The sequence below is a fragment of the Theobroma cacao genome, chromosome 3 (genome assembly GCF_000208745.1).
Source record: "Theobroma cacao cultivar B97-61/B2 chromosome 3, Criollo_cocoa_genome_V2, whole genome shotgun sequence".
NCBI lineage: Eukaryota > Viridiplantae > Streptophyta > Magnoliopsida > Malvales > Malvaceae > Theobroma > Theobroma cacao.
The window spans coordinates 30,803,709-30,830,689 of record NC_030852.1 but is presented as its reverse complement, the minus strand read 5'-3'; the positions used below and the strand labels follow the sequence as shown (position 1 = coordinate 30,830,689).

General features: G+C 35.4%; 4 protein-coding genes across 6 annotated transcripts; 3 read left to right on the top strand and 1 right to left on the bottom strand.

The window, feature by feature from the left end:
* On the top strand, nucleotides 816-4,849 carry LOC18605941 (subtilisin-like protease SBT3.8). 3 transcript variants are annotated; one of them, XM_018116671.1, is made up of 10 exons: nucleotides 816-1,206; nucleotides 1,308-1,399; nucleotides 1,511-1,608; nucleotides 1,769-1,924; nucleotides 2,013-2,686; nucleotides 2,816-2,901; nucleotides 2,999-3,244; nucleotides 3,335-3,449; nucleotides 3,843-4,035; nucleotides 4,135-4,849. In XM_018116671.1, the coding sequence occupies exons 1-10, from the start codon at nucleotides 1,111-1,113 to the stop codon at nucleotides 4,704-4,706; spliced, it is 2,328 nt and encodes a 775-aa protein (XP_017972160.1). In that variant the 5' UTR covers nucleotides 816-1,110; the 3' UTR covers nucleotides 4,707-4,849. The 3 variants fall into 3 exon arrangements, with proteins under 3 accessions (XP_017972160.1, XP_017972159.1, XP_017972161.1); XM_018116670.1 differs by having other exon boundaries at nucleotides 2,999-3,449; XM_018116672.1 differs by lacking the exon at nucleotides 816-1,206 and having other exon boundaries at nucleotides 1,314-1,399; nucleotides 1,771-1,924; nucleotides 2,999-3,449.
* On the top strand, nucleotides 7,013-11,436 carry LOC18605940 (subtilisin-like protease SBT3.4). The gene is made up of 10 exons (XM_018116854.1): nucleotides 7,013-7,149; nucleotides 7,232-7,323; nucleotides 7,945-8,042; nucleotides 8,280-8,435; nucleotides 8,534-9,207; nucleotides 9,417-9,502; nucleotides 9,749-9,994; nucleotides 10,095-10,209; nucleotides 10,347-10,539; nucleotides 10,693-11,436. Exons 1-10 carry the CDS (start codon nucleotides 7,030-7,032, stop codon nucleotides 11,262-11,264), a joined length of 2,352 nt encoding a protein of 783 aa, XP_017972343.1. The 5' UTR covers nucleotides 7,013-7,029; the 3' UTR covers nucleotides 11,265-11,436.
* On the top strand, nucleotides 12,757-17,470 carry LOC18605939 (subtilisin-like protease SBT3.6). The gene is made up of 10 exons (XM_007039266.2): nucleotides 12,757-14,190; nucleotides 14,283-14,374; nucleotides 14,466-14,563; nucleotides 14,654-14,809; nucleotides 14,896-15,566; nucleotides 15,649-15,740; nucleotides 15,823-16,065; nucleotides 16,142-16,256; nucleotides 16,456-16,648; nucleotides 16,748-17,470. Exons 1-10 carry the CDS (start codon nucleotides 14,089-14,091, stop codon nucleotides 17,314-17,316), a joined length of 2,331 nt encoding a protein of 776 aa, XP_007039328.2. The 5' UTR covers nucleotides 12,757-14,088; the 3' UTR covers nucleotides 17,317-17,470.
* LOC18605938 (putative RING-H2 finger protein ATL50) lies at nucleotides 21,060-22,412 on the bottom strand. The gene has a single exon (XM_018117175.1). It carries the CDS (start codon nucleotides 21,643-21,645, stop codon nucleotides 21,154-21,156), a length of 492 nt encoding a protein of 163 aa, XP_017972664.1. The 5' UTR covers nucleotides 21,646-22,412; the 3' UTR covers nucleotides 21,060-21,153.

Genomic DNA, 26,981 nt, shown 5'->3' with positions numbered 1-26,981 from the left:
TAAAAAATGAAATAAATAATTGAAAATTTATAAAAATGTGAAAGTGAGAGAAAAAATATATATATATATATTAATTATGAGAGAATAAATAGATATTTTATTAATTATTTTAATTTTTATATATTTAATATAATTAATTATAATAAAAAGACTTATGAAAATTTGACAACTTAATGCTTTGATGGCCTTAACCTAAAGCCGCCCTGATCATATTAGACAAATTCTATCCACGCATTACTTGGCAGAATGCGTTCAGTTTAGTCATTGTCTTTCACACCAGCGTCAATTCCGTCTCTGGGTTAAAGCGGAGTTGGGTGCATTTCCTGTTTGAACTTTCGGCATATAAAAAAAAGTCAACGTAGTACTTTATTGTCTGATAAAATACAGGATGTGCTACAGGGTACACTGTCCAATGTCAAAGAATGAGGCCACGCACCCACCGTTCAAAGTGCCTTCGGAAGGAAATGTGGCTTTGGAATCTCAACACGTGTTCCTTTGTGAATATTTTTCAAAGTATTTGTATTTCTTTTATTAGCCTGGACAAAGTAACCAATGCTGCTGATGGAACGGAACGGAACGGAGCGCCTGTTTATAATTTATTGTATCTGAAAAGAAATTGTTCGCTTCTGCTAAAAGTGCGTGGACAACACTTTCTAATGTTGATGGAAGCTAAATTCTTCTCCCTTTGCCCAGGGCGTGTACGGTAAGCGAGGCTAACGTGCGTGGCTGTTGGAATCATCTCATGAACCGGATTACATTCTGATTAATGCTCATGAGAATAAGTTGATTTAACGAGTAATGAAAAAGTTAAACAGCAGCGTAAAGTTTGACTTCTAAGTTCTATTGGTTCCCAGTTTCCCACAACCTTAAGTTGCCAAGCCTTGCAAGCACAAGACAGCTATGTTTTTCTACAATACAGTGATAAAAATCAGGCCTTATGATGAAGACTCGCAATATGCGTTAACCGTTGAGGTTTCCCCGTTTGGTATTGCTAAATATCAAAGTGATCTGCAATCCCAAGATAACCAGAGCTCCTGATCTATATTTGATCAGGAATCAACTTCCCATCTCTTTCTCTGTCCACCTTTGTCAAAAGAATAAAGAAACAGTATGGGCAATCCAATGCCATTTTTTGTCACCGTTTTCATTCTCTTAGTGCTTAATGGCCATGGACTGATGACTACAAAAGTTGAAGCCAAGAGCAATGTATGTAAATTAGCCAAACTCAGAGTTTATCTTCTTCTTCTTCTTCCTTACTGTTCTTTTTATTGGAACAGAATGCCCAAAATTCTACTCTTATTCAACAGGTTCATATTGTTTACCTGGGAGAAAGGCAGCTTGATGATCCTAAGCTGGTGACAGATTCTCATCATGACTTGCTTGCTACAGTAGTAGGGAGGTATAACAACAGAACACAGGGAAAGCAAAACAAAATTATGTGTTTGATCAATTATCTTTTAGTGCTCTTGAAATTTCAATTCTGATGCATATGCTCGTCAACGTGATGCAGTAAGGAAGTTGCCTCAGATTTGATGGTTTACAGCTACAGACATGGCTTCTCCGGGTTTGCAGCCAAGCTTACAGAGTCTCAGGCACAAAAACTTTCAGGTACTTGTTAAAATAAATGCTACTGCTACTTCCGACTTTAATTTAAAGCCATGTAGAAAGACAACATTCCCAACAGGACTTGTTAATGATGACTTTAAGTGGTACAATAGCATAACTTGCTTTGGTTTTGTGTTTGTTTTATGCAATCGTTCACACTTAGAGTTGCCTGGTGTTGTTCGAGTAATACCAAATAGCCTTCACAGGCTGCAGACAACTAGAAGTTGGGACTTCCTTGGCCTCTCTTCTCATTATCCTACCAATATTCTTCAAAATAGCAAAATGGGCGATGGAGTTATCATCGGTGTCTTTGATACAGGTTCGTAGTCTCAATCTTTCTCTCCGTCTCCCTCTCGTAGACTCATACACATATAAGGAAACTCAGCAAGTTATTATCAATGAAACAGGAATATGGCCAGAGTCTAAAGCTTTTAGTGATGAAGGACTTGGACCAATTCCATCGCGTTGGAAGGGAGTCTGTAAATCTGGGGACCATTTCAATGCAGCAACTCACTGCAATAGAAAAATTATAGGAGCTCGTTGGTTCATTGACGGATTTCTTGCTGAGTATGGACAGCCATTTAACACATCTGAAGACCCAGAGTACTTTTCACCGAGAGATGCTAATGGACATGGAACACATACATCCAGCACAGCAGGTGGTTCTTATGTAAGAAATGTTAGCTACAGAGGCCTTGGCCCCGGGACAGTAAGAGGTGGCGCACCACATGCTCGGTTGGCTATATATAAAGTCTGCTGGAATGTGCTTGGTGGACAATGTGCATCAGCTGATATCCTAAAAGCCTTTGATGAAGCAATACATGATGGAGTTGACGTCTTATCACTGTCAATTGGGTATTCATTGCCTCTATTTTCAGATGTTGATGAACGAGATGGGATTGCTACAGGTTCCTTCCATGCCGTTGCCAGGGGCATCACTGTTGTTTGTGGAGCTGCAAACGATGGGCCTTCAGCTCAAACAGTGCAGAACACAGCACCATGGATAGTAACCGTTGCAGCAAGTACCATGGATCGAGCTTTCCCTACACCCATAACGCTCGGGAACAATAAAACCTTTTTGGTATTAGTTCTGTGATTATGCATTGGCAATTGCATCGGGAATTTGATTAATAGATTGGGCAGAGTTCTATATATGACTATTTATTTTAACACAAGGATGCATATGATTTTATATGTGTAACACTTGTAGGGTCAAGCCATTTTTACAGGAAAGGAGAATGGCTTTACTGGCTTGACATACCCAGAGGGTACAGGGCTTGACCCTACTTCTGCAGGGTAGCTATATCTTAAACTTAGAAGATTTCTTTTTCCTCTTTTAACATTTATCATGCAAGTAAAGCAGATATCTCAGTTTTTAACTTTTGACCTGCAGTGCATGCCAAGATCTATTACTTAATTCAACGTTGGTCGCTGGAAAAGTTGTACTTTGCTTTGCCTCAGTCGCTCGTAGAGTTGCCATAAGAAGTGCTGCAGCAACTTTACAAGAAGCAGGGGGGACAGGGCTGATTATTGCCAAAAATCCGAGTGACGCCTTGACTGAATGCAGCAATGACTTTCCATGCATTGAAGTTGACTATGAAATTGGCACCCGAATACTCTATTACATCCGATCTGCCAAGTACCTTCATTTTCCTATTTCTATAGTTACTACTATTTCTAGACTCCTTTGTAATCCTTGGTTCGTGGTTCTCAAAATTTATCTACACAGGTCCCCTACAGTGAAATTGAGCCCTTCCAAAACACTTGTAGGCAAGCCTGTGTCAGCCAAGGTGGCCTTCTTCTCATCAAGGGGGCCTAGCTCCATTGCACCAGAAATTCTCAAGGTAGATTTATTTTACTGATTTTTATGTTTGACTTCATAGTTATCATAGTTTTATGCCAAATGGGGCATCATAAAGTTCTGCTTAGGGTTAACTTCATATATGCATCTAGAAAAAAGGTGGAACCTGATCATAAGCATAGATAATCACCTATCATTAATGTATTAAGCAGAATTCTGACCATATGAAGTGTGTTCGATTTCTTTTAGACTGAAGAATCTTAAGCTTAGAGTTCTGTTAAAATTTTGACTGAAATATTAGGTTTAGTCCTTTATGTACATGGAGTTACAAATTCTTAAATTTTTTCCTCATTCCAAAAGAGGTTGCCTGGAATTTACTGCACGGTGCTTCCACTTGTATTTTGAGAGCATCTTGTAAATTTTTCTGTGGGCACAGCCAGACATAACTGCACCTGGAGTGAACATACTAGCTGCTATTTCTCAGCTGAATCAGTTGAGGGATGATGGATATGCCATACGCTCAGGAACTTCAATGGCAACTCCTCATGTCTCAGGCATTGTGGCACTTCTCAAAGCAATACATCCTGATTGGTCTCCTGCAGCTATTAAATCTGCACTAGTTACAACTGGTATTGCCATTATCAAACTTTTACTAATGATTCTAACCTCAAGTTTTCTTCAGGGAGTGTAAATATGGTTTACTCACTCTCAATTTATACATATTGCAGCATGGACGAAAGATGCATCTGGTTTACCACTCTTTGCTGAGGGATCTCCCCAAAAACTAGCTAATCCATTTGATTTTGGAGGTGGCATTGTAAATCCAAATGGGGCAGCAGATCCTGGCCTGGTATATGACATGGGCACATCAGACTACATCCAATACCTCTGTGCTATGGGTTATAATGACTCTGCCATCAGTCGACTTACAGGGCAATCTACAGTGTGCCCGATCAAAAAACCTTCCATTTTGGATGTAAATGTACCATCCATAACCATTTCAAGTCTTAGAAATTCAGCCACTCTTACCAGAACTGTAACAAATGTGGGAGCGCCTATATCTGTTTATAGAGCTGTAATTGAGCCCCCAACTGGCATAACCGTAACGGTAAGGCCTAACGTCTTAGTCTTCAACTCCACAACCAAGAAGATCTCCTTCAGCGTCACAGTCTCTGCAGCCCACCAGGTGAATACAGGATATTTCTTTGGAAGCCTGACTTGGACCAATGAACGGCACGCTGTGAGAATCCCCTTGTCTGTGAAAACACAGTTTTTACAATCTTATGCTGATGATAATTAATTATTGTCGTATTGGCTTATTCCAAAAGAATGTACACTTCCAAGTTATAGCTAACTCAATCCACAGATGAGTTTTAAGTTAACTTGATATGTTCATTTTTGTTTAAGTTTGTAAAGATTTAAGATCATGATATGGTTCTCAGCCCTCTCTGAAATCTCAAACAATGAAGCTCAGCTAGTTAGCTTGCAGACTAGCGTTGCCCTTTCTAAACTTAATTGCCGCTGTATTAAAAAACAGATTGAATCTCATTACATGCGCATATTGAAAATCTTGTTTGGGTGAGACAGTGCATCGTCATCGTTGGGAAGAACCAGCAAGAAAGAAATAACTTTTCGTTGATAGTCAATGATGACTTTTGTACCATCAGTTCGTACGGATCAACATTCTAAGAGATTAGTTTAAATTAATATATTATTAATTAATTAGTCTATTATATCTATTTTGAAATTCTCATTCACATTCCCATTCTCTTTCCTAATCTTATCATAATTATATATAACAATACCAACTATACTCTCTTAACAATTTATTAAATTAACTATTTTATCCTTAATTGATGATTTTCTTATTAAATTTGAATATTCATTAATTAATTTTTATTTATTTTTTTATTAACACTAAAGTCTGTATTAAAGTAAATTTTTCTTAATTGATAATTTTTAAACAAATTAAGTATTGACTAATTTTTATTTATCTATTTTGTTATTAACCTTGAACTCTTTATTAAAGTAAAAAATTTTAATAAAATTTAAATTTAACTATATTGAAAACTAAACTCTTTTACTCTATTGAATTATTAAAAGGTTTAAATAATACGAAATTTATATAATTGGTGAGTTTCAATAGTTCAATGTCCAATTAAAGATACACGGTGGTTGCAAATATATATAGAGAAAGTTTCTTGATTAATAAATGATCTTTTCCTCTACACAGATGGTTTTTTTTTTTTTTAAAATTAAGCACCAGCTAAAGAAGAACACTTATATATAATTGAATCAACAGCTCCAACAAAGAGATTACAAGGGAGACCAAAAATAACTCGTTTAAAAGATTCAAAAAAACCTCACAAACTATTTATTGCCAACATAAAAGATGTGTGGTAAACAGATTTTAGGGTTTGGTGAAATAGTTTTGGGTTGGTAAACCGATTTTAGGATTTGGATGTCTTTTTATAATTAATAAGATTTACTCTATTATTATTTATAATTTATTAACTATTTAAAAAATTTAACTTTAAATCTAAATATATTAATTTTTAAAGTTCACGTACTTTCTTTTTTTACTTTTATAATGTCAAATTTATTAATTAAATTTTAATTAGTTTTTATAGTGTATTGTTTTTCATATAGGAAATTTTATTTTCGACATAAGATTAATTTAATTTCAGTGTTTTTTTTTTAAAAATCTTCTTTTTTAATATATTTTTTTATATTTTATGTTCTTATATTTTAAATGTGATTTAATTTTTTATATTCTTGATTCATGACGTGCAAACTTATTATTTTCATTATTATAATTATGACGACATCTACGTATAAAATTATTCCCATAAAACACCTGTATGACAAAAATGAGTTATTTAAGAAAAAAAGTCTTTGAGGAGGTTACTGAAGAACGTAGATAATATACTCAACAATATGATTTATTTCTGTTTGTTCTTATCTTCTAAGCTTTTTTTGCTGCCTATTCCTTGGTCCTTGGTCCTTTGTTCATTAATTATCCCTAATATTCTGTTTTGCTGGTAGCTTACATCTTAAATAATCCTTTAGTCAAATATACTAATATATATTTTAATGGAATTATAGACTATAACTATATATATATATATATATAGAGTCAAGCAACTATTAGTCTCCATGTCATCATCAAGGATGTCACACAATCAGCCAATGCACACTATCTTTTAAGTAAATTTGCATGTTATTTTAGCACATTTAATATTTAGATCAATATCTCTTGATGCGAACTAACTTTGCAAATGCACAAAAGTCCCTTCAAAAGTTTAAACTCCATTGATTTCTCTGTGCTCTTCCAGAATGGTTGAATGTAGGACTGGCACGTTTCCTTCAGTTTCAAGAAATGTCTTTCCTCACAACTCACAAGGTGAAAGCTCTATCTAGGTCAATGCATACCACATAAACAAAGGTAATAGATAAGGAATACAAAAACCTGTTCAAAGAGTCAAGTTTTGTTTGGAGAAGCATCCGAGGTGGCAGCTCCAAAAGCCCAAAGAGCTATCAGGTCGAATGAAGGATGATGCCTATATAAGACTTTGCCCTTGACATTTCTTTTGCGGAAACCAAAGAAATACGCTACAAACACAATGGGGCGTCTCCTGATTGCAATTAGCAGCTATAGAACTTCACTGATTTTGCTGGTCAACCTTTTCTTGATTCTAAATGGCCAAAACAGGTTTGCTGCTGCTGTCAGCGCCGAAAGCAGAGTAAGTAGTTCTACTTCGGCAGAATCTCTTCTTTCATACTGAAAACATACAACTTACGCAGCTAAGTTTGCATAAATGGTAGGTTCACATAGTTTATATGGGTGAGAGGCAGCAAAATGATCCCAAGCTCATCACCGAGTTTCATCATGACCTGCTCGCAACAATTGTTGGAAGGTATAGTATGTCAATGCACTAAGGAGCAGGACGTCTAGCACTTGCCCAACAGAGAGGCTGAGAATTAATTACTTCGACATAGTTACTTTTATACATATATTAATATCGATAATTCTAAATGGTGGTATAAATTAAGTAACTATGTAAAATGCACAAGAAAAGTTTATTTGTTTATTTGTTTATGTTGCTCAATTGTTTGTTAGAGGTCTAGAGGAGAAGGTACAGTCGAACCGTAGACCTTGACTTGTCATTGGGATTAAAGAAGGAGAAGCATGTCATATTAATAAGAAGAAAGGAGAAAAAAAAAACCCTTGAATATTAATTGTCTTAAGCAAATCAAGGCTTATAAGTTATAAATGTTCGCCTTCTCACTTTTTAGTGGCTATGTAACTGACAGGGATTTCAAGTCATTTTTAGCATACAAAGCAAAGTCATCTTTGACAATTAACATTTTACCTTGATAGAAAAAAAAAATGACCATTTTATCATGAAGGAAGAAATTATCTGAGGTTATATGGATCGTAAAGAGGAACAAAGTATAAGCTGTACTCTATAGGTTTTTAACCATGCATGTGTACCCATCTTGCGCTGAGCAAAAAAAAATGTATATCCATCCTGCAGCAAAGAGGCTGCCGTTGACTCAATGGTCTACACTTATAAACATGGCTTCTCAGGATTTGCAGCCAAGCTCACAGAATCTCAAGCCCAACAAATTTCAGGTATTTTTACATTCAAGAGTGCTTTCTGGTTGCATTGCATAGACAAAAAGCAAAAACAAGGTAAAATTTTATGGTCCTTACATTCTGTTCACCTGATATTGAGAGATAGCATAAGCTCAGGGTTTTTCCTGATGGAAACTAGATACCGGAAGAACATTGACTACGTTATGAACTTCATGCTCAAATATGCTCAAATATGTTCTAGTAACACTCTATTATTACGAATTATATGGTCAGAGCTAGCTGAAGTTGTTCATGTCATACCAAATCGCTTTCACTCACTGCAAACAACAAGAACTTGGGATTACCTTGACATCTCTTCCTACTCTCCCTTCAATCTTCTACATGACACCGATATGGGTGATGGAATAATCATTGGTCTCTTGGACACAGGTCTTTGCCTCCTACATTCTCTTTCACTCAAAATCACATACACACACGCACACTAGTATGCATCGGCTATTTCCTTGACACCCCTTAAATGATGACAGGAGTATGGCCTGAATCGGTAGTATTCAATGATGAAGGGCTTGAGCCAATTCCAGCCCGGTGGAAAGGAAATTGTGAATCTGGTCAGCTCTTTAATGGTACCACAGATTGCAACAGAAAACTGATAGGCGCAAAGTATTTCATTGATGGTTTTCTGGCCGGAAACAATCAGCCATTCAACACTACTGATAACCCAGATTACATGTCTCCTAGAGATAGTTTTGGTCATGGCACACACACATCCACTATTGCTGGAGGTTCCTTTGTAGCTAATGCAAGCTACAAAGGCCTTGCCCTTGGAACATCAAGAGGCGGTGCACCCCGGGCTCGTATTGCCATGTACAAGGTTTGCTGGAATGTCCCCCAAGGGCAATGCTCATCTGCTGATATACTGAAAGCCTTTGATGAAGCCATACACGACGGGGTTGATGTGTTATCACTGTCACTTGGCACTCAAATTCCCCTGTTTGCAGAAGTCGATGAGCGTGATGGGATTGCCATTGGTTCATTCCATGCTGTAGCCAATGGGATTCCCGTTGTTTGTGCTGCTTCAAATTTTGGACCTGCTGCTCAAACAGTCCATAACACAGCACCCTGGATCATAACAGTAGCAGCAACCACCCTTGATCGGTCCTTTCCTACACCCATTATGCTTGGGAATAACGTAACCATACTGGTATAACTATTTCCCTTTGTTTATGCAACTGATAGGACTTCGTACATTATAGAAATTTCTTTCTGAAAATCTTCTAATATGACCATCCTTCATTATAGTTTCTCAAGTTTACAAACTTTTGAATACTTTGACAAGATTAACTGCCTTTAGACATGCATAGAGCTGCTAATATGTTTTTTCCCCTTTTAATCAACGTGCTTGCTTTGAAGGGTCAAGCCTGGTATGCAGGAAAAGAGATTGGATTAACTGGTTTGGTTTATCCAGAGAACCCAGGACTGCGTCCTACATTAGCAGGGTAAGAGTTTTTTTACTGTATTTTCTTCTTCCCTTTCTCTTGCCTTTTTAAGAGAACATAATTAAGAAATTAAGAAAGTGAGTCTGACGATCTATTTACTTGTGCCATGCCTTCTTTGTGCATTATGTCCAGAATGCATCAATTCAGAATATACATATCGATGGATGTCTTTCTCTTTCATTATATATATAATACCTATGAAGCGTATAACCCTTGTTTTTAACTTCACAAAGATTCCCCTTGCAGGGTATGTGAATCCCTTTCTTTCAACCATACTTCAGTTGATGGAAAGGTGGTTCTCTGCTTTACTACAGTGACCGGGAGAAGTGCAGTGTCAAGTGCTGTATCAGCTGTGAGAGCAGCTGGTGGTGTTGGGTTGATTGTAGCTAAGAATCCTGGTCATGTTATGGGTCCATGTGGAGACGACTTTCCATGTGTTGTGGTAGACTATGAGCTTGGCACTCAAATTCTATTCTACATTCGTTCTGCTAGGTATCATTAGCATCTTCAGTTCTTCACCACTATTATCAGCATAATTCCATAATCAACATTTTCTTTGCTGAAATATGAAGGTTGATATTTGGGTTCACAGGTCTCCCACGGTAAAAATAAGTCCTTCTAAAACACTAGTTGGGAAGCCTGCCTCAATTAAAGTTGCCACCTTTTCATCTAGAGGGCCCAGCTCCATCACTCCAGCCATTCTGAAGGTTTGAGTCTGTTTTCAATTTTTTGGCCTAAAAATGAATTCTATCACAGTAGCTTAATTCAAGGAATAAATGAATAGGCTGACAAGAAAATGTTCATTCATCAGATACTGAGCGATTCTTGTCCATGTTAACTACAGCCAGATATAGCTGCTCCTGGTGTAAGTTTATTAGCAGCTAGTTCTCCCTTAGATCCCTTTATGAATGGTGGGTTTGGCCTTCATTCTGGAACATCAATGGCAGCTCCTGTCATATCAGGCATTATTGCGCTTCTCAAATCAAAACACCCCAATTGGTCCCCTGCTGCCATTAGATCAGCAATTGTAACGACAGGTATGTGTAGTGTATGTCTATAACCTTCCTGTTAATTAGCCACTCTATTTCTCACGAAGTACTAGAACTTGAATTTTAATGCTAAGCCATCTAGAAAGACCCCCAATTATTTTGTTTTAACCCTGTGAACTAATGACAACACTGAAATTGCAGCCTGGAAGAATGATCCATTAGGAGAACCTATCTTTGCTGAGGGGTCCCCTCGGAAACTAGCTGATCCATTTGATTTCGGTGGTGGCCTAGTGAACCCGAACAGAGCATCAAAACCCGGTCTTGTCTATGACATGGATACTGATGATTATGTGCATTACCTCTGTGCTGTGGGTTACAATAACTCAGCTATCTCAAAGCTTGTAGGGCAAGGCATTGCATGCCCAAGTGCCAAGCCCTCCGTTCTGGATGTGAACGTACCATCGATCACCATTCCAAACCTGAGAAACTCTGCTACCCTCACTAGAAGAGTCACAAATGTTGGCCCTCCCAATTCCACATACAAAGCACTGGTTGAACCTCCATTTGGCATAACCGTAACCGTAACGCCCAATATCCTTGTTTTCCACTCTACGGCTCAGGAGATCTCATATCAAGTTAGAGTCTCCACCTCCCACCATGTAAATACAGGATACTATTTTGGCAGCCTAACCTGGACGGATGGAGTACACAACGTGACCATTCCCATATCTGCAAGAACCCAGATTTTGCAAAATTATGCTGATGAAAATTAAAGACTTCCACAGTTCTATATTCATTTACAGAATGACTGTAAAATAATTAAGTAATCAAATGGAGAAATAAGGGGCGTACTGCTAAAGCCAAGTCTGATAGGTTTTCTGTCATGTGAAAGTGTAGACCAGTAAACCGTGGATTGAAAAGAAAATTTAATGTTCAATTATTTGTGAATTAAAAAAAAAACCATTTTCTTATTGCTTTGAGAGACACAGGTTGGATCACTATCTACTGTGGCATGATTTTACCCTCTTGGGCCTGACATTGGCTCCACGCATAAATAGGAGTTAGGAAGACAACTGCTCCGGACACAGAAACTGGGGTCGCTTACTCGCTAAGGGCATTTACCTGAATAGCAAATTACCCCATTATTCTAATTAACCTCACTTATTTGCAATGGAAATGCAAGAAAGGGGAGATTCGTCCGTCTATATCTTTATACTGGACACAATTCAAGTGCAAAAAAAAGTTGAATTTGGTCGCACTCGTTCATTAATTATTTGGCGTAATACTAAAGCTATCCAGAAGAAAATGGGGTCACTTAGGGCATTTATCTGAATAGTAAATTACCCATTTATTCTAATGAACCCTTTTGTAGCAATGCACTTGCAATTAAGGAAAGAATTCTTACGTATTTCTCTATGATGGACCAATTCAAATGCAATGAGTTGAACCAGTCTTCGCACTTGTTCATTAATTATTGGCATGCCAGTTAAAGCCATGCAACACCATACCTGCGTCACTCTGACTTAGGCGCACTTCAGCTTTCGACAGTAACAACTTGCCTTTGGCAGCCTTCACTTCACGTTCTGGTGGACTCGTACCCAATAGCGCAAAAAGGAAGAAACCCAAGCCCTTACTAAGGTTTTAACTTCGGTTAATGAACGTGGTTAATTAGAGTATCACAATGAATTTAAATTATTATATAAATTCTATTAAGACCATTGACATCAGATGTGAAATGTGAAACTTTGATACCGACTTAATAATTTTTTGAATCTAGATCACATAATATTAAAAACTTTAGATTCAAATTATTAATAATGATAAACTTAAATTATTATATAAATTTTAACAATCCCATTCGCATTCATATACGAGTCCACTCTCATTCAACTTTCTTCAACCCCCACTCATGGCACCACTTCAGTTTGTCATCGTTCACATTAAATATGAGTCCACTTTCATTCAACTTTCTTCAACCCCCACTCATGGCACCACTTCAGTTTGTCATCCCTCTTTACACCTTTCATCATATGTATGGCTGAGACGCAGTAGTACCTTTTCCCTCTCAGCTTTGGTTCCTTTTTAGTTTAATTAAATAAAAATATGTAGTGTGACAGTAGAGAAACAGGGGGAAAAAGCTAGCAACGGCAAAAGCAACCACTTTGAAAATTGTGGGATTGGAATCTTCACGGCTGATCTCCGAATAAAAAGGTGCTAAAATGATTGTGGACATTAATAGACAGAGTCCAACTGAGAGAGAAATAATAGAGAGAGTCCAACATCTGATCATTCATGGGAAGGTTATTAGCATTCATGGGAAGATTATCAGCTTCGCAGCACAAACATTACACAGATTTCAGAAACTTATAATTCTGCAATCAAAGTTGCTGCCCTTTGTGTGCATCAACCAGTAAAGTAGGGATGAAAAGCAGTAAGCTGAAAGTGAGCTCCACTTGGACACCACCTCCTTACGGCACACTTAAGTTGAATATCAATGGAGCAGCCAAAGGTAAACCCGGACCAGCTGGTATCGGTGGAGTTCTTAGGGACCACCAAGATGTCATAAAAGGTACTTTCTCCCACAACATTGGCATAAAAGATTCTAACTTTGCTGAATTTCAAGCCATTCACGAGGGCCTTAAATTTTTCCTTGCCTCTCCATGGGCCTCCAACTCTGACTTGGAAGTTGAAAGCGATTCCCTTAACGCCATTCTCTGGACGAGAGACCATAGCAAAGTCCCTTGGCGTATGAAACTAATCTCCAATGCCATTGAAACTCTTTCTAAATCCATCAGGAAAGTCACCTTTAATCATATCAGCCGGGAGCTAAATAATAGCTGATGGTCTTGCTAAAGCTGGGGTTTTGAGAGCTGTTAACTTCAGTACCTTCCTTCAGCCGCCAGGAATGGATCCTTCCTCTGAAGCTTAGCAAGGACTATTTCTGATGCTTGCCAATCCTCGTATGTGAGGATGCTTTTGTTCTTTTGAAAACTGTTTAGCTTGTTATCTCTCTAAGAGACTTCATCAATAAATTTGCCTTTCAAAAAAAAAAAAAAAAGTAGGGATGGAAAGAACAGAGTCACTTAATTTTCAAAATTATATCTATGAGACTGTTCTTCATAGTATGATAACTGAAAGCATCAACAAGCATCTATGGCCTACTGTACCAGCTAGCTGACGAATAGGAAAAGATAAAAGAAAAAAAGTAGATGAAGCGATCATTTCAACCTTTCAGGAAAGCTTTCCATATAAAAATGATAACGTCTCACACTACAGGAAAGTGATCAAATAAGATATGTTTCACATGTTATTCACGATTCTCAGTTCCTCATATTCTACACTGTGAATTCTTGCTCAAGCATCTTTCCCCTCTAAGCCATCAGTACCCACGATCATATATATTCTTGCTTTTCCGTTGATTAGGCATAAAGATTGTAGGTGGTCTAAAAGTATGTTCCCCTTGTTGTGTTGATGAAGCTTTGCCCGGGATGCAGGGATGGCTACCTTGTCAACCTTAAATCTTACCAATAATTTACATTGTAATAACTGAAAATCCCAAGGAACTGATAAAGCTCTTTCATCTTTCTGCGAAACGGTATGATGGATACTAAATTAAACTTGCTTATCGTTGTTGCTCTTGTTTCAATTCAATCTCATCTTCAATTTTTGCCCAAGTGTGTTGAGGCCGCCAAAAGTAATGTAAGTATATGTACGCAACTTCAAAATTTCAGGTCAAATGTTTTTTTTTTTCACCTACTTCAATTCTGGTGCACTTAAATGCGATGTCACAGGTGCATATTGTGTACATGGGAGAGAAAAAGCATCAAGATCCAGCAACAACCAAAATGTCTCACCACAAAATGCTGTCCACCTTGCTCGGAAGGTATCATAATTACTCTCAAATTTCAACGGAAACAAAAGAATTTGCTCCTTTTTCTTATTGATAAATCAAGAATATTTTCTTTGTATTACAGCAAGGAAGCAGCAAAAAATTCAATGCTTTACAGCTATAAACATGGCTTTTCTGGGTTTGCAGCAAGGTTGACAGAATCTCAGGCAGAGGAAATTGCAGGTGTGTTTAAATTTCTTGCGGCAGTTTGTATTGGCTGTTTTGTTTTCTTTCAGCAGCTAAAACTTAAAAAGTTACCCTTATAAATTGCAGCATTTCCTGGTGTTGTCCATGTGATTCCTAATCGCATACACAGGCTTCATACAACCCGAAGCTGGGAATTCATGGGGCTAAAATATCATTCTTCAAAAAATCTTTTAACTCAGAGCAACATGGGTGAAGGAACTATAATTGGTGTAATAGACTCAGGTAATAAACCTCTGCATTAATAGAAGTCTTGAAAAAATAAAACAAAGGCCCCTAAACACGGATAAATTTGGAAACCGTGCTTGCAGGAGTCTGGCCAGAATCTGAGAGTTTCAATGATAGGGGCATGGGTCCAATTCCATCTCGTTGGAAAGGAACATGCCAAGAGGGACAGCTGTTCAACTCCTCAAATTGTAACAAGAAACTTATTGGAGCTCGCTGGTTCATCAAAGGAATCTTGGATCAAATCCAAACGCCCATTAATATAAGTAATGGAGAGGAGTTTCTATCAGCAAGAGATAATTCTGGGCATGGCACCCATACAGCTTCCACAGCAGCTGGTAATTTTGTACAAAACGCAAATTATGAAGGACTAGCTGCAGGTTTGGCCAGGGGAGGAGCTCCTCGAGCTCACTTGGCAGTTTATAAGGCTTGTTGGTCATTTGAAAGTGGAGGATGCACTGATGCTGATATTCTGAAAGCATTTGACAAAGCCATACAAGATGGAGTAGATATCCTATCCGTGTCCGTTGGCAATTCTATACCTTTGTACTCCTATGTGGATCAACGTAATTCGATTGCAATCGGTTCCTTCCATGCAACGGCAAAGGGCATTACCGTAGCTTGCTCAGCAGGGAATGATGGTCCGACGGCAATGACAATTGAGAACACTGCTCCCTGGATTATCAATGTTGCAGCTACTACCGTAGACAGGGCCTTCGCAACAGCCATTACACTTGGAAATAACCTCACTCTCTGGGTAAATGGTCATTAGCAGTAGATTAGTCAAACAATGCAATCCTTTATGAGCCCTTTTGTTGTTATTATCTTGTGTCTTTCAGGGGCAATCCGTTGACACTGGAATACATAACCATGGGTTCACTGGCATTACATTCTCTGATCGCATTGCCGCAAACTCCAGTGATGATTCAGCGTCAGACCTCTCTTTTGATGTTGCTGGATGAGTTTTATATTTATTTTTTCCTACATCCTGTGTGATATATTACTTCTTCCAGCCAGGACTGCCAACCAGGAAGTCTCAATGCAACGTTAGCAGCAGGAAAGATCATACTCTGTTTTGCACAATCAAGTATACAGGACATATCTTCTGCGGCAATTTCTGTGCTGGAAGCAGGAGGGGTTGGGCTTATTTTTGCACAGTACAGGAGTGATGGGCTTGGCTCGTGCCATCATATACCATGCATTAAAGTAGATTATGAAGTAGGGACACAGATACTTTCCTACATAAGAAAAGCAAGGTATGGATGAGTCAAGAAGGTGAAAACCAAATTTTAACATATAAATTTGTTTAACTTCTTCCATCTCTCAATTAAGGTCTCCAATTGCCAAGCTAAGTATTCCAAAGACAGTTATTGGGAAATGGATATATCCTAGAGTTGCAGACTTCTCAGCCAGAGGACCTAGTTCAATATCCCCAGCAGTGCTGAAGGTATATGTAACAAACTATAAATTCCTATATCATTTCTAGACACAATGTAGTGAAATACTTTCTTGACCCTCGTTTAAATCATAACTGACTTCAAGAATTTGTTTGTTCCCTTGTAGTTCCTTCCCTCATTCTTCTTTGATTGTAAGATTTTAGTTTTATCTCCTAAACCCCATGTTTTTCTTGGTCAATCATGGTATAGCCTGACATTGCTGCACCAGGCGTGGACATCCTAGCAGCATATATTCCAGTTGGGAAGGAAAAAAGCAGTGGATATAAATTCATGTCAGGAACATCCATGTCTTGCCCCCATGTTGCAGGCATAGCTGCTCTAATCAAATCTGTCCATAAGAATTGGTCTCCTGCCGCCATAAGATCAGCTCTAGTCACCACGGGTAAATCAATTAATTCTGCTTCCCATCTTTACATTTTCGTTTATTTTAAAGACAGAATCTTTTGACACCAAATGTGTGACCATTAGTGCAAAACTGCAGCTTCCCAAACAAGAACAGATGGGTCAAATATAGCAGAGGAGGGCTCCACTCGTAAGGCAGCAGATCCATTTGATATAGGTGGTGGACTTGTAAATCCTAACAAGGCAGTTAATCCAGGGCTCATCTATGACGCTGGAATAGAGGATTACGTCCAGTTCCTTTGCGGTACTGGCTACAGCAGCAAGGCCGTCACAGGTTTAACCCAGACCCAAGTCAACTGCACCAAAAGCAGACTTAATGTGCTGAACCTCAACCTTCCGTCCATCACCATTCCAAACCTCAAAAGGAAAGTAACAGTGACGAGAGCGGTAACAAATGTCGGACCCGTTGATTCAGTGTATAAAGCCATAATGCAAGCTCCACAAGGCATAAAGTTGAAAGTAGAGCCCCAAATATTAAGCTTCAACAAAACCACCCAAATTCTACCCTTTAAAGTAACTTTCTTTTCGACTCAGAAAGTATCTGGTGATTACAGATTTGGGAGCCTGAGTTGGACAGATGGCAAGCATATTGTCAGGAGTCCTATATCAGTGCGAGCTATCTTGTTTGAATCATACGTGGATACTTAAGATTTAAGATGGCCTCAAGTCAAACTGTTGCTACTAAAAATAAAAATTGAGCAAATCAGCTTCAATTTTATGAAAAGAGCTTCTTGTGGCAGAACATACAGTGAACAATTGAACATGGAGCATATCGATTTAAACATTTCTTACATTCAAATTATTCATAGGACAATTAGCATGTTCTAACCAAGCTTACTGACCTTATTGTTCTTGTTCTATGCCGAAATGCCTTGCTGGATTCTACAGTATGGCCGACGGCCGTTAGAAACCAAAAAAAAAAAACAAAAGGCAAAATCAATTACGATGAGAAATTAATTCAATTCAATGATGAACATTTAACAATCAAGCCGAGCCAGAAAAGACTAAGACATTATGCCAGAAATTGTAAGCCTATTGGTTGCAGCAGAGCAGGCATACATCCATCCATTTGCAAACAACTTATTAGCCTCCTAGAATTTTTCAATTCCGATTGTACTTCAAACCATTCTTGAGTCTTCTATCAAGTTAACATCAAGCTGTTGAATGAATATCTATTATATCTATTTCTTAATTCTCAAGAATTGCTGATAGATGGGGGTGTACTTACAGAAGACGTTTGCAATATTATAAACTAATTAAAGCATAGTCAACGTTTATCTAGGCTTGCTTTAAAAAACGTTAATGATTGATGATAGATGATAGATATATACTTTAACCCCCATCTAAACGAGTAGCCATGTTGGCATGTCCTCAACTTTTAATTTTATCGCTTGCTTGGCTGGAAATATCATAGAGTGGTCCGGCCATGGCAGTATGTCACTTGAACCTCCCCACCCACTTGGAAGCTCTATTATTTTATGGCTTCTTTCAAAATATAAAAGAGATGATGATACATTTCTTGTTTTATTTTTAATCTTCCTACAAATTGTGGATCTTTCAAGAAACGTAACCTACTTAATTAACTATTGGGATTGAAGAAACGATATGTGACCTTGATATGATGGACTTGATAAAAATTTGGATTCTTTGCTGGTAACCCATATTTTCTAACGTTTTCAACGAAATTGTGATGGCTACGGTTTAATGGTAGCACAAAGGAATCTTTATTATTTATATCCCTGAAATGAATATATCCAAAGAGAGAGAGAGAGAGAGAGAGGGAGTGGAGGAGATTCACAGATGCGGTGCAGCTGAGGAGATTTCAGAGCATCTTGTTCTCTGATAAAAGGAAAATAGGAATCGAAAACATATCACTTAGGTACCTTGTTCTTTCCTCTTTCTAACTATCTGAATGTTTTTTTACGATGAGTAGGTTATATCAGTTTAGCATCGTGTTAATAGCACGTCCATATTTAATATACCCATAAGCATAGCACTAGCAGTTACGTTAAAACAAATTAAAAGGCTTAGTATGAACTGAAAGAAGAAAACACAGTCGCTGAAAATAACCATCGCTGCCCACCATTTCTTTGTATGCGTCAGCTGTTTCCTGCTGTATTGGAGAGGAAGCCAGTGACAGGGACAATATAGTTACTGGGGTTTAACTCTTCCTTTTCCTTCTTCAATCAGTTCAATACAGATAAAATTCGTAGAACCATCATTTATGGCAAATGAAAATATTATCCTTTAGCAGTTTGGCGTATTACCCTTGCCGAAATACTTTATGCAAGTCGCAGCAGTGGGATCGCTCAGTTCATTAACATTACGAAATTTGAAGAAATCAACCGTTGTAAAAAAAATTGAATGTGCCTTATAGACACCATATTTATCTAGGACTTAACTTATTTTATATTTGGTTTTTTTTTATTTTAATTGATCTTTAGGCCTTAAGAATGATAGGTTTATAATCCAACTGGATCATGAACGAAATGGATCAACATTGAATAAGGAAATAGCATTGGATTGCTAAGCCCACAAACAATAAAAGTAAGGCAAAAACACATAAACAAAGATCAAATAAAACAAAAAAAGAAAGCAAATCAAAATAAGAAAATTTGTCAAAAAAACAAAAAAAAAGAAGGGAAAATTAAAAGAAAAAAGACTAATTAAAAAAGGAAAAAAATCAATGAAATCCCTAAAATCCTCTCATAAATCGAAAGATTTTATACCAAAAAACCCTCTCACGAAATAAAATAAAATAAAATCAAGGATTCACAACAAAATCAAGATTCTAAAAAAACACCTACAAAAACCCCAAAAAAACACAGCAACAAACAAGAAGAAAAAAGGAAAAAATTACACAAGACAAGTGAGCAAAAAAAGTGTTCTTGGGGGTTCTTTTTTTTTGAGTTTTGAAAATTTTAAATTTAGATCTACGAATTTTAAGAAGGTTTTAGAGAAAACCAGGCCGATTAAAAGAAAGATCAGCTTGAAAGGGTTTTGGGGGTGAATTTTGGTGAGATTCACATCTGTGACAGGCGACTCACAGTGGAGAGTGCGACAACCGGAGTTTGGAAAAAAGGAATTTTAGTAGAGAGAGAGAGAGAGGGAGAGTATCAGCATTAGAGGGGGAAAATTTTGAAGAGAGTGGCTTAGGAGTTTTTCTTAGATAGGACTTTATACCTTAGTGAAATGACGTAGTTTTGATGATGGAGCATTTGGACTTTGGGTGGGTTGCCACGGGCCACTTTTGAATAAATCCATTTACCAGGCCTGCTTCTTTGAGTCATTAGATTGGTAAGTCGTCCAAGCCCATCTTGCCTAGATTCTTGGATATTTGATTGCAGCCCACTTGACAAAGCTTATTCCACTTAATTATTTAGTCCACTTACTAGGCATGGGCTTGAACCTTCATGATATTCCTTTTATTTATGTTCATGTTTATTTATTTATTTTATTTTGTTAATATAATAAAAATAAAATTTTGTTTTAGGTTATAATAAGGTTAGGATAAAATCCTTACAACCATAATTGGTAGAATAAAATTATAAAAATAAAAATAATAAAAATTTGTAATCATTTAAAAATAAATATTTTAAATATAATTTTTACGAAAAGTTGTAAGGAGAAATTTTTCTTAAAATTTTCAAAGTAAAAATAAGTATGTGACCTTACCATAAGGGTTGAGGGGTAATCTCATATATTTTTTTACCAAAAAAGGTTTATTTTTAAATAATTAATAAGAACATAAATAAATAAATACTTTAGATTTTGTAAATATAATTTCATAATGAATGTTTAATATAAAATACATGGAAGTCCTCCGATGATGGAATTTCCATCTCGAGAATGTTATAAAAGATAACTTTCTTAAAAATTTCTAAGTGAAAAAATCTTTCTAAATTTTATCAAAAAGATTGGGAAATTTAGGAAGAATTTTCAATATTAAAGAACATTTTATTTATAATAATGAATTGGATAAATAATTAAAAGAAATAAACTAAGATATCGAAATAAATTAATTTATTAAGGTTAAAAAGAAAACACATAATTAATTAGATGCCAGTTTGAATGAGCTTCCTCACACATAATTATATTTTAAAACCTAACCAGTTTTATAGACCAAAACTTGTTTTTTTTTATGAACTTACGTCAAGTCTAAGGATCAATCACATTTAAACAAAACAAATTGATGATGACTCCTTTTATATCAAGCGGCTGAATTTTAGGAGTCGTTTGTTATGACATGTTTGATGCTATAACAATAGATATTATGCTACGTTGGGTGCTTTTAATCATGAAGCATGCATTGATAAAACTTCGGAAAAAAAGACTAGGAAAAGAGAAAATAAGAAGGCGTGAAAATATTTGCATAATCGTTGGGAAGCTTGTGGATTTGAAATAAGATCATATTTTATAGTATAGTTCAGTTTAAGTTGATTTCTATCGCATAATTAGAAGTTTGACACAAAAATTCTGCATGATTCATGAACCTAACTTGCCCGTCCAATCTATCCGGTCTGGATACAACGTGGATCTACACAAAGGACAAGTAACCTGACCCTCATTTACCCATGTATCAAGGCATTCCTTGTGAAACACGTGACAACACTTGCAAAGCACTCTGATCTCATCACTTTTCTCCATAGAATCCAAGCACACAGTGCAAACCGTCTTGTTCTCCACTTGCTCATCATCTCCAAATCTTCCGATGAAGGTGCCATACTCAAGGACCGGTAGGTTCTTCTTAATCATTGCTGTTACAACTTGGATTGGTACCGGAACTAGGGAGCCAGATCGACCGTCCATCAATAGAACATAAGCGTTACCATAAGTAGCAGAATAGTAATCTTCTTCTAGTTCTGGTTGTGGCTTGAGCAGACCCAGATGAGTGAATGCCTCTTTGAACAAGAACTTGAAGTAGTTGACGAGGTTTAGCAAGAAAATAGTAGGGGCAATGCATTTTTTCATCTTCATGGCAAGACACGGAGAGCGCTCTGCCTTCCGAGACGGAGACTGGAGAAAACAAGGAGCAGGTAGAAGGGTTGAAATAATCGAAGTGGTTATTTGTGTTTCTAGAAGAATTAGTTGGCCAGTTAAAGGAATAAAATGGCTGGGGAGGCAGCGATGGCTTTTTTTGCTTTGTCAGTATACTCCATTTGTTTTTACTCTAATGATGTACTTATCTATCCATAACATATTTAAAAGAAAGCCTAATGGACGTCCAAGTTTGCCCACGTTGTGACTTTCTTTGATTCATTTTATGCCAACTAAAACTAATGCGTGCTTTAGCTATGATTTAATTGAGTCTTACTCTAGAAAACATCAACGAGCAAGAAAGCAAATAATAACCACTAAAAAAAAGGTCTTATTCTAAAAAACATCAATAGACAAGAAAGCAAAGTCAAAACTACTCAAAAAACAGTCTTACTCGAAGAAACATCAACAAGCAAGAAAGCAAGTAAAAACCACTCAAAAAAAAGTCTGACTCTAAAAAACATCAACAAGCAAGGAAGCAACGTAAAAACTACTCAAAAAAAAAAAAAAAAAAGAAAACAGAGTCTTCAGCTACCTGTGAAGTTTGAATCTATCTAATCCATAAAAATCACCATCCATTAAAACTTAATCTAACACTTTTGGAAGAATAAAAACACGCAGATCAAAAATAACACATTAAATACAAAATAAATCAATATTTCTAGATTCAATTTAGCAAAGATTATTTATTTTTCATATCATTTATTGCAAAACAAAAAAACATGAATGCATAAAGAATACAAATAAAACTAAAATTAAATGAGAATTATTGACTTAAAATTACCTTATTCAATGGATAACTAGAGAGAGAAAGAAAAATATGTTTTTTTATTAGAGAGAGACAGATGATACGGATAGGATAGATTTTGAGGTTTTCATACAGCGTTTAAAGTGAAGAAGACCTTGCACTTTGAGAAGAATGGTGGCTATGTTTTTTTTAGAAAGAGAGGAAATTGGTGGTTGAGGGGAGGGAAAGAGAAGAAAAGAGGAAATGGAAAGAAAGAAGGAGTCGATGTTATAAATGTTTAGGCAGGCGAAGGCAGTGACACCAGGGTCGAGTAAGGGAGAGAGGGTTTAGAGAAACGAGCTTGGTTGCTAGGGTTAATGGGAGAAGAAGAAGAAAAGATAAAAGGCGTTGCTTGTTAGGGTTAGGTTAAATTTTATAAGAAAACGATAATCACGTGGTTTATGGATACAAAAGGAAGAAAAAGAAGAGGTGGGTCGAATTCACCCAAACTTCAACCGATTCAGCTTTAGGCTTAGTTAATTTATTTTATTTATGTAATTTTTTATGCATGAATTAAATATATGAAATTACTTTAAAAAATGGATAAGAATAAAAAAAATAAAAACTATTTTTTTGATAAGTAATAAAAAATAAAACAATTAATTGAATAAAATTAATAATGACTTCCTAAAATTATTGGGGGATACGAAAATTATTTTCACAATGTGGATTAATTCTAAATAATTATAAAGGCATAAGGTAAAAAAGTAGTAATTAAAATTGAAGATAATTTACAAAATTTCCTCATCAAAATTAAGAAAATTTTAATATGTGTAATTAATATTCATTTCATTTTGACTTTCAAAAAANAACTTTTTTTTATTGGCTACTCATATAAATTATGTAGTTTATGAATAATGACTTTCAATATATTAAATTATTTTAATTTTAATTTTATTTCACTATTAGAATTATCATAATTAGCAAAATATGATTATATTAATGCTAACACATATTAAGATATAAAAAATCAAATATTTTTAAAAATTAAAAATTATTTAAATAAAAATTTTACTTAGTAAGACATGGGAAAATATTTTTAAAATATTGATATTTTATAATAATTATCTTTAATTTATTATTATTACTATTATTTATAATTTTTTAAGTTTAAAATAACTCTCTTTTACTATTATTATTTTTATTTATAATATTATATAATTTAAAATTATTTTTTATAAGAAAACGACACCCACTCAAAGCGGGGCACCACTCTAGTATTTAAATAATATTGCCTCAATAAAGTTGACCGCAATTGAATAGTGTGCCAGCTGATTGTATATCTTTATGCTAACATCTTTCCCTTGGTGTAAAGCAATAAGCAAGAATAAAAAAAAGACGTATGGTCCTTTTCAAAATAAAGAAAGCCTGCAAAAAGGAAAAGCCACCGGAAACTTTCTATTACTAAAAGATATGGCTCCAGTATGGGAATATGACCAACAACTCATTGAAGGTGTAATTAGATTTGATTTTTGCCTTGATTTGGTCACATCTTATTGACCTTGTGGATTGGGGTGGATACATAATTTTTTTTAAATAGTGTCATTAAGATAATATTTAAATTTTTTTTATTCAAGATCTACTAGAAAAGTATTTAGATCAAATTCTTTTAAAATATCTTTTCATGATTTATTTATCTAAAATTATAAAATTTGTTAAAAATTACTACTCATTAGTATAAATTAAAATATTACACTTAAACAAAATATGATCTTACATAGTAAATTATTAGGTTCAGTAACTAACAATATGATAATTTTTTATTCATTGATCAAAGCAAAATATAAGCATCCACAAATCACATAAATTTAAATAAAAAATTCAAATAATAAATCCACAAAATAAATAAAAAAACTCATAATTTTAAGATATTGTTTGACATATAATATTATTTTTTATTAACTAGATTATAATTATGAACCCAAATTATCAAATTAATAAAAAAATATTTAGATTTGAAGCATTTAAAAACTTAATTTTGATTAAAAATTACTTACAATTTAAGTTTAGATGAGTTATGTTGAGAGAATGAAAAACATAGTCAAGGATTGAGAATAGAAAGGACTTGAATTTTTAGACAAAAAAAGTAGTTTAAGTTTTGACTTTTTTAATAAAAACTCAAATTATAAAAGGAATTTTTTTTTGTTTTTCTTTATAGTATTTAAATACTAATGCATAAATTATTTTTTAATAAATCACTTTTACTTGGAGTATTTAGCCCCACTCCCTATAAAATTAAAAAAAATCATAAATTCATTAATATATTAACTACCTTAAATCTTAAATAAACAATATAAAAATTAAAACATTTGAGGAAGTTAGTGATGCCATGTGACACCACTATTTCTAACGTGGGTCTATCCATGCTTGTAGAATACTTTCTACTTTCTATTTATCCGTGAGTTGTTAAGATTTATTACTTATAAACAAGATCGATTATGTTCAAATATTTAGTATACATGTATATACATTGATAATAACAACTCATGTTAAATTTTTTTTCATAATTTTTATAAATACACAAACTTTAAACACCAACTCTATTTCTGACATATAAGATAATCTTATAGTTCTATATAGTATTATGGTAATCATGCTTCATAGTATTTCTTTTTCCGGTAGATAAGCTTCATGGTGAGTTACAAGCCTGTTGGTATCGTGAAACAAATTGAATGCTCAAATGTAATTGTACGGACCTGTTGTTTTGCCATTGTTTTCGTAACCCAACAGTTCTTTTTTTAACCAATGCTTTATCTTTTGTTTGGGCTGGCTAGAACTGAACCCAATAAGAAGGTTTCACCTAAGCCAAATTAAAGCAGAATTCTGGGTTTAACCCCGAACCAGATAAGCCAGAAGTTATTACATTACTCAACAAGGCGTTGACCAAACTTTCAAAAGGAAAAAATAAAAGGAAAGAAACAAAAACTGTGAGACTTGAAAGTAATTACGCTAGTAACCAGAATAAGAGGTTTATGTTTATGGAATGAGGAAGCTTAGACTCCATTTCTTTGTTTTTTTCCTTATTAGCTTTATGTTCTCGAAAAAAATAGAAGAATTACATTCGGATATTCTTACTTAGAAAAGTAACAGAAAATTAATTCCTACAAAACAAATACATGGTGAAAGAAACATACGAACAAACCTTTGACTTATGAATTTGCTTCCATCACTTAAACATTTTCTTGAAGACATTGTTCCAAGGATATATTTCGTTATCCTTGGTTCGTTGTTGTCTTATTAAGGAAAACACGAGTTATGCTTGATAAATTTTTCTGGCTTTGATCTTAACTTTGGTTCATCTACAACCTGATAAAGGAAAATTAACCTGGTTTTTCCTAGGTATAACAGCATTGAAGGCACAAGCAACAAACCAGAAGAACAACAGAGAAAAAAGTGGACTTAGAATTATCTTGACATTGCATTAATGAATTCATACACAGACGAGAAAGCTTAGTTAGATTCCCTAAAGAGAGATGCATAAATGAAAGAACATGTCAATGCTACTAATCTAATACGAAACTGAACTGAATTTCCTAGACAACTCCAAAATCTATTCTTTTGGAGGAATGTCAAAGCAAGTCTTTTGGTTTTGTTTGTAATTGACAGTGTCATTTCTTAGTTCATTTTTTGTTAAAGAAATGAGAATTCTAGTTAAAAAAAAAAAGAGTTTTCTAAGAGAGAAAGAGGAAATATGTGAGAGACAAAAAAAGAAAAAAATTAATGAATGAGAAAGAATAAGTTTTGAAACCAAACAAGTCATAGTATCATTACTAAAGAGAAGATAGATGACATAATATCGTAGAAAGGGCAGGAAAAGGGGCATTTATTGGGGGCGGGAGATTTTCATTCTGAAGTTTAGACTCCATTTCTTTGTTTTTTTTCCTTATTAATTTTATGTTCTCGAAAAAAGCAAAAAATATTACATTTGGATATACTAATTACTTAGAAAAAGAACAGATAAATTAATTCCTACTAGTAATAAACAAATAAATGGTGAAAGAAACATAGAAACAACCCTTTAATTTATGAATTTGCGTCCACCACATAAACATTTACAATTTCACAACTCACAAGCAAGTCTACATGACCCATTGAATCTGCTACAATGTGGATCGGCAGAGAGGACAGGTAACCTGATCTTTGTTAATCCATGTATCCAGACACTCTCTATGAAACACGTGAGAACAGTTGCTAAGCTCTTTGATCTCGTCACTTTTCTCTATATAATTCAAGCATACAGCGCATATCAAATCATCTTCATCACCGTGTTCTTCCACTTTGGATCTTCGGATGGAATTGCCATATTTCACGACCGGCAGGGCGCTGCTTTTAATCAATGTTGTCTTGACTTGGACTGGGGCTGCAGGAAGGACGGAAGGAGATCGGTTGTCCATTGAAAGAACATAGTGTGTGGGATATGGATCGGCAGAATGAGCTTCTTCTGTTGGGTTGAGCAGACCCAGGTGAACAAGTGCCTCTTCTAACATGA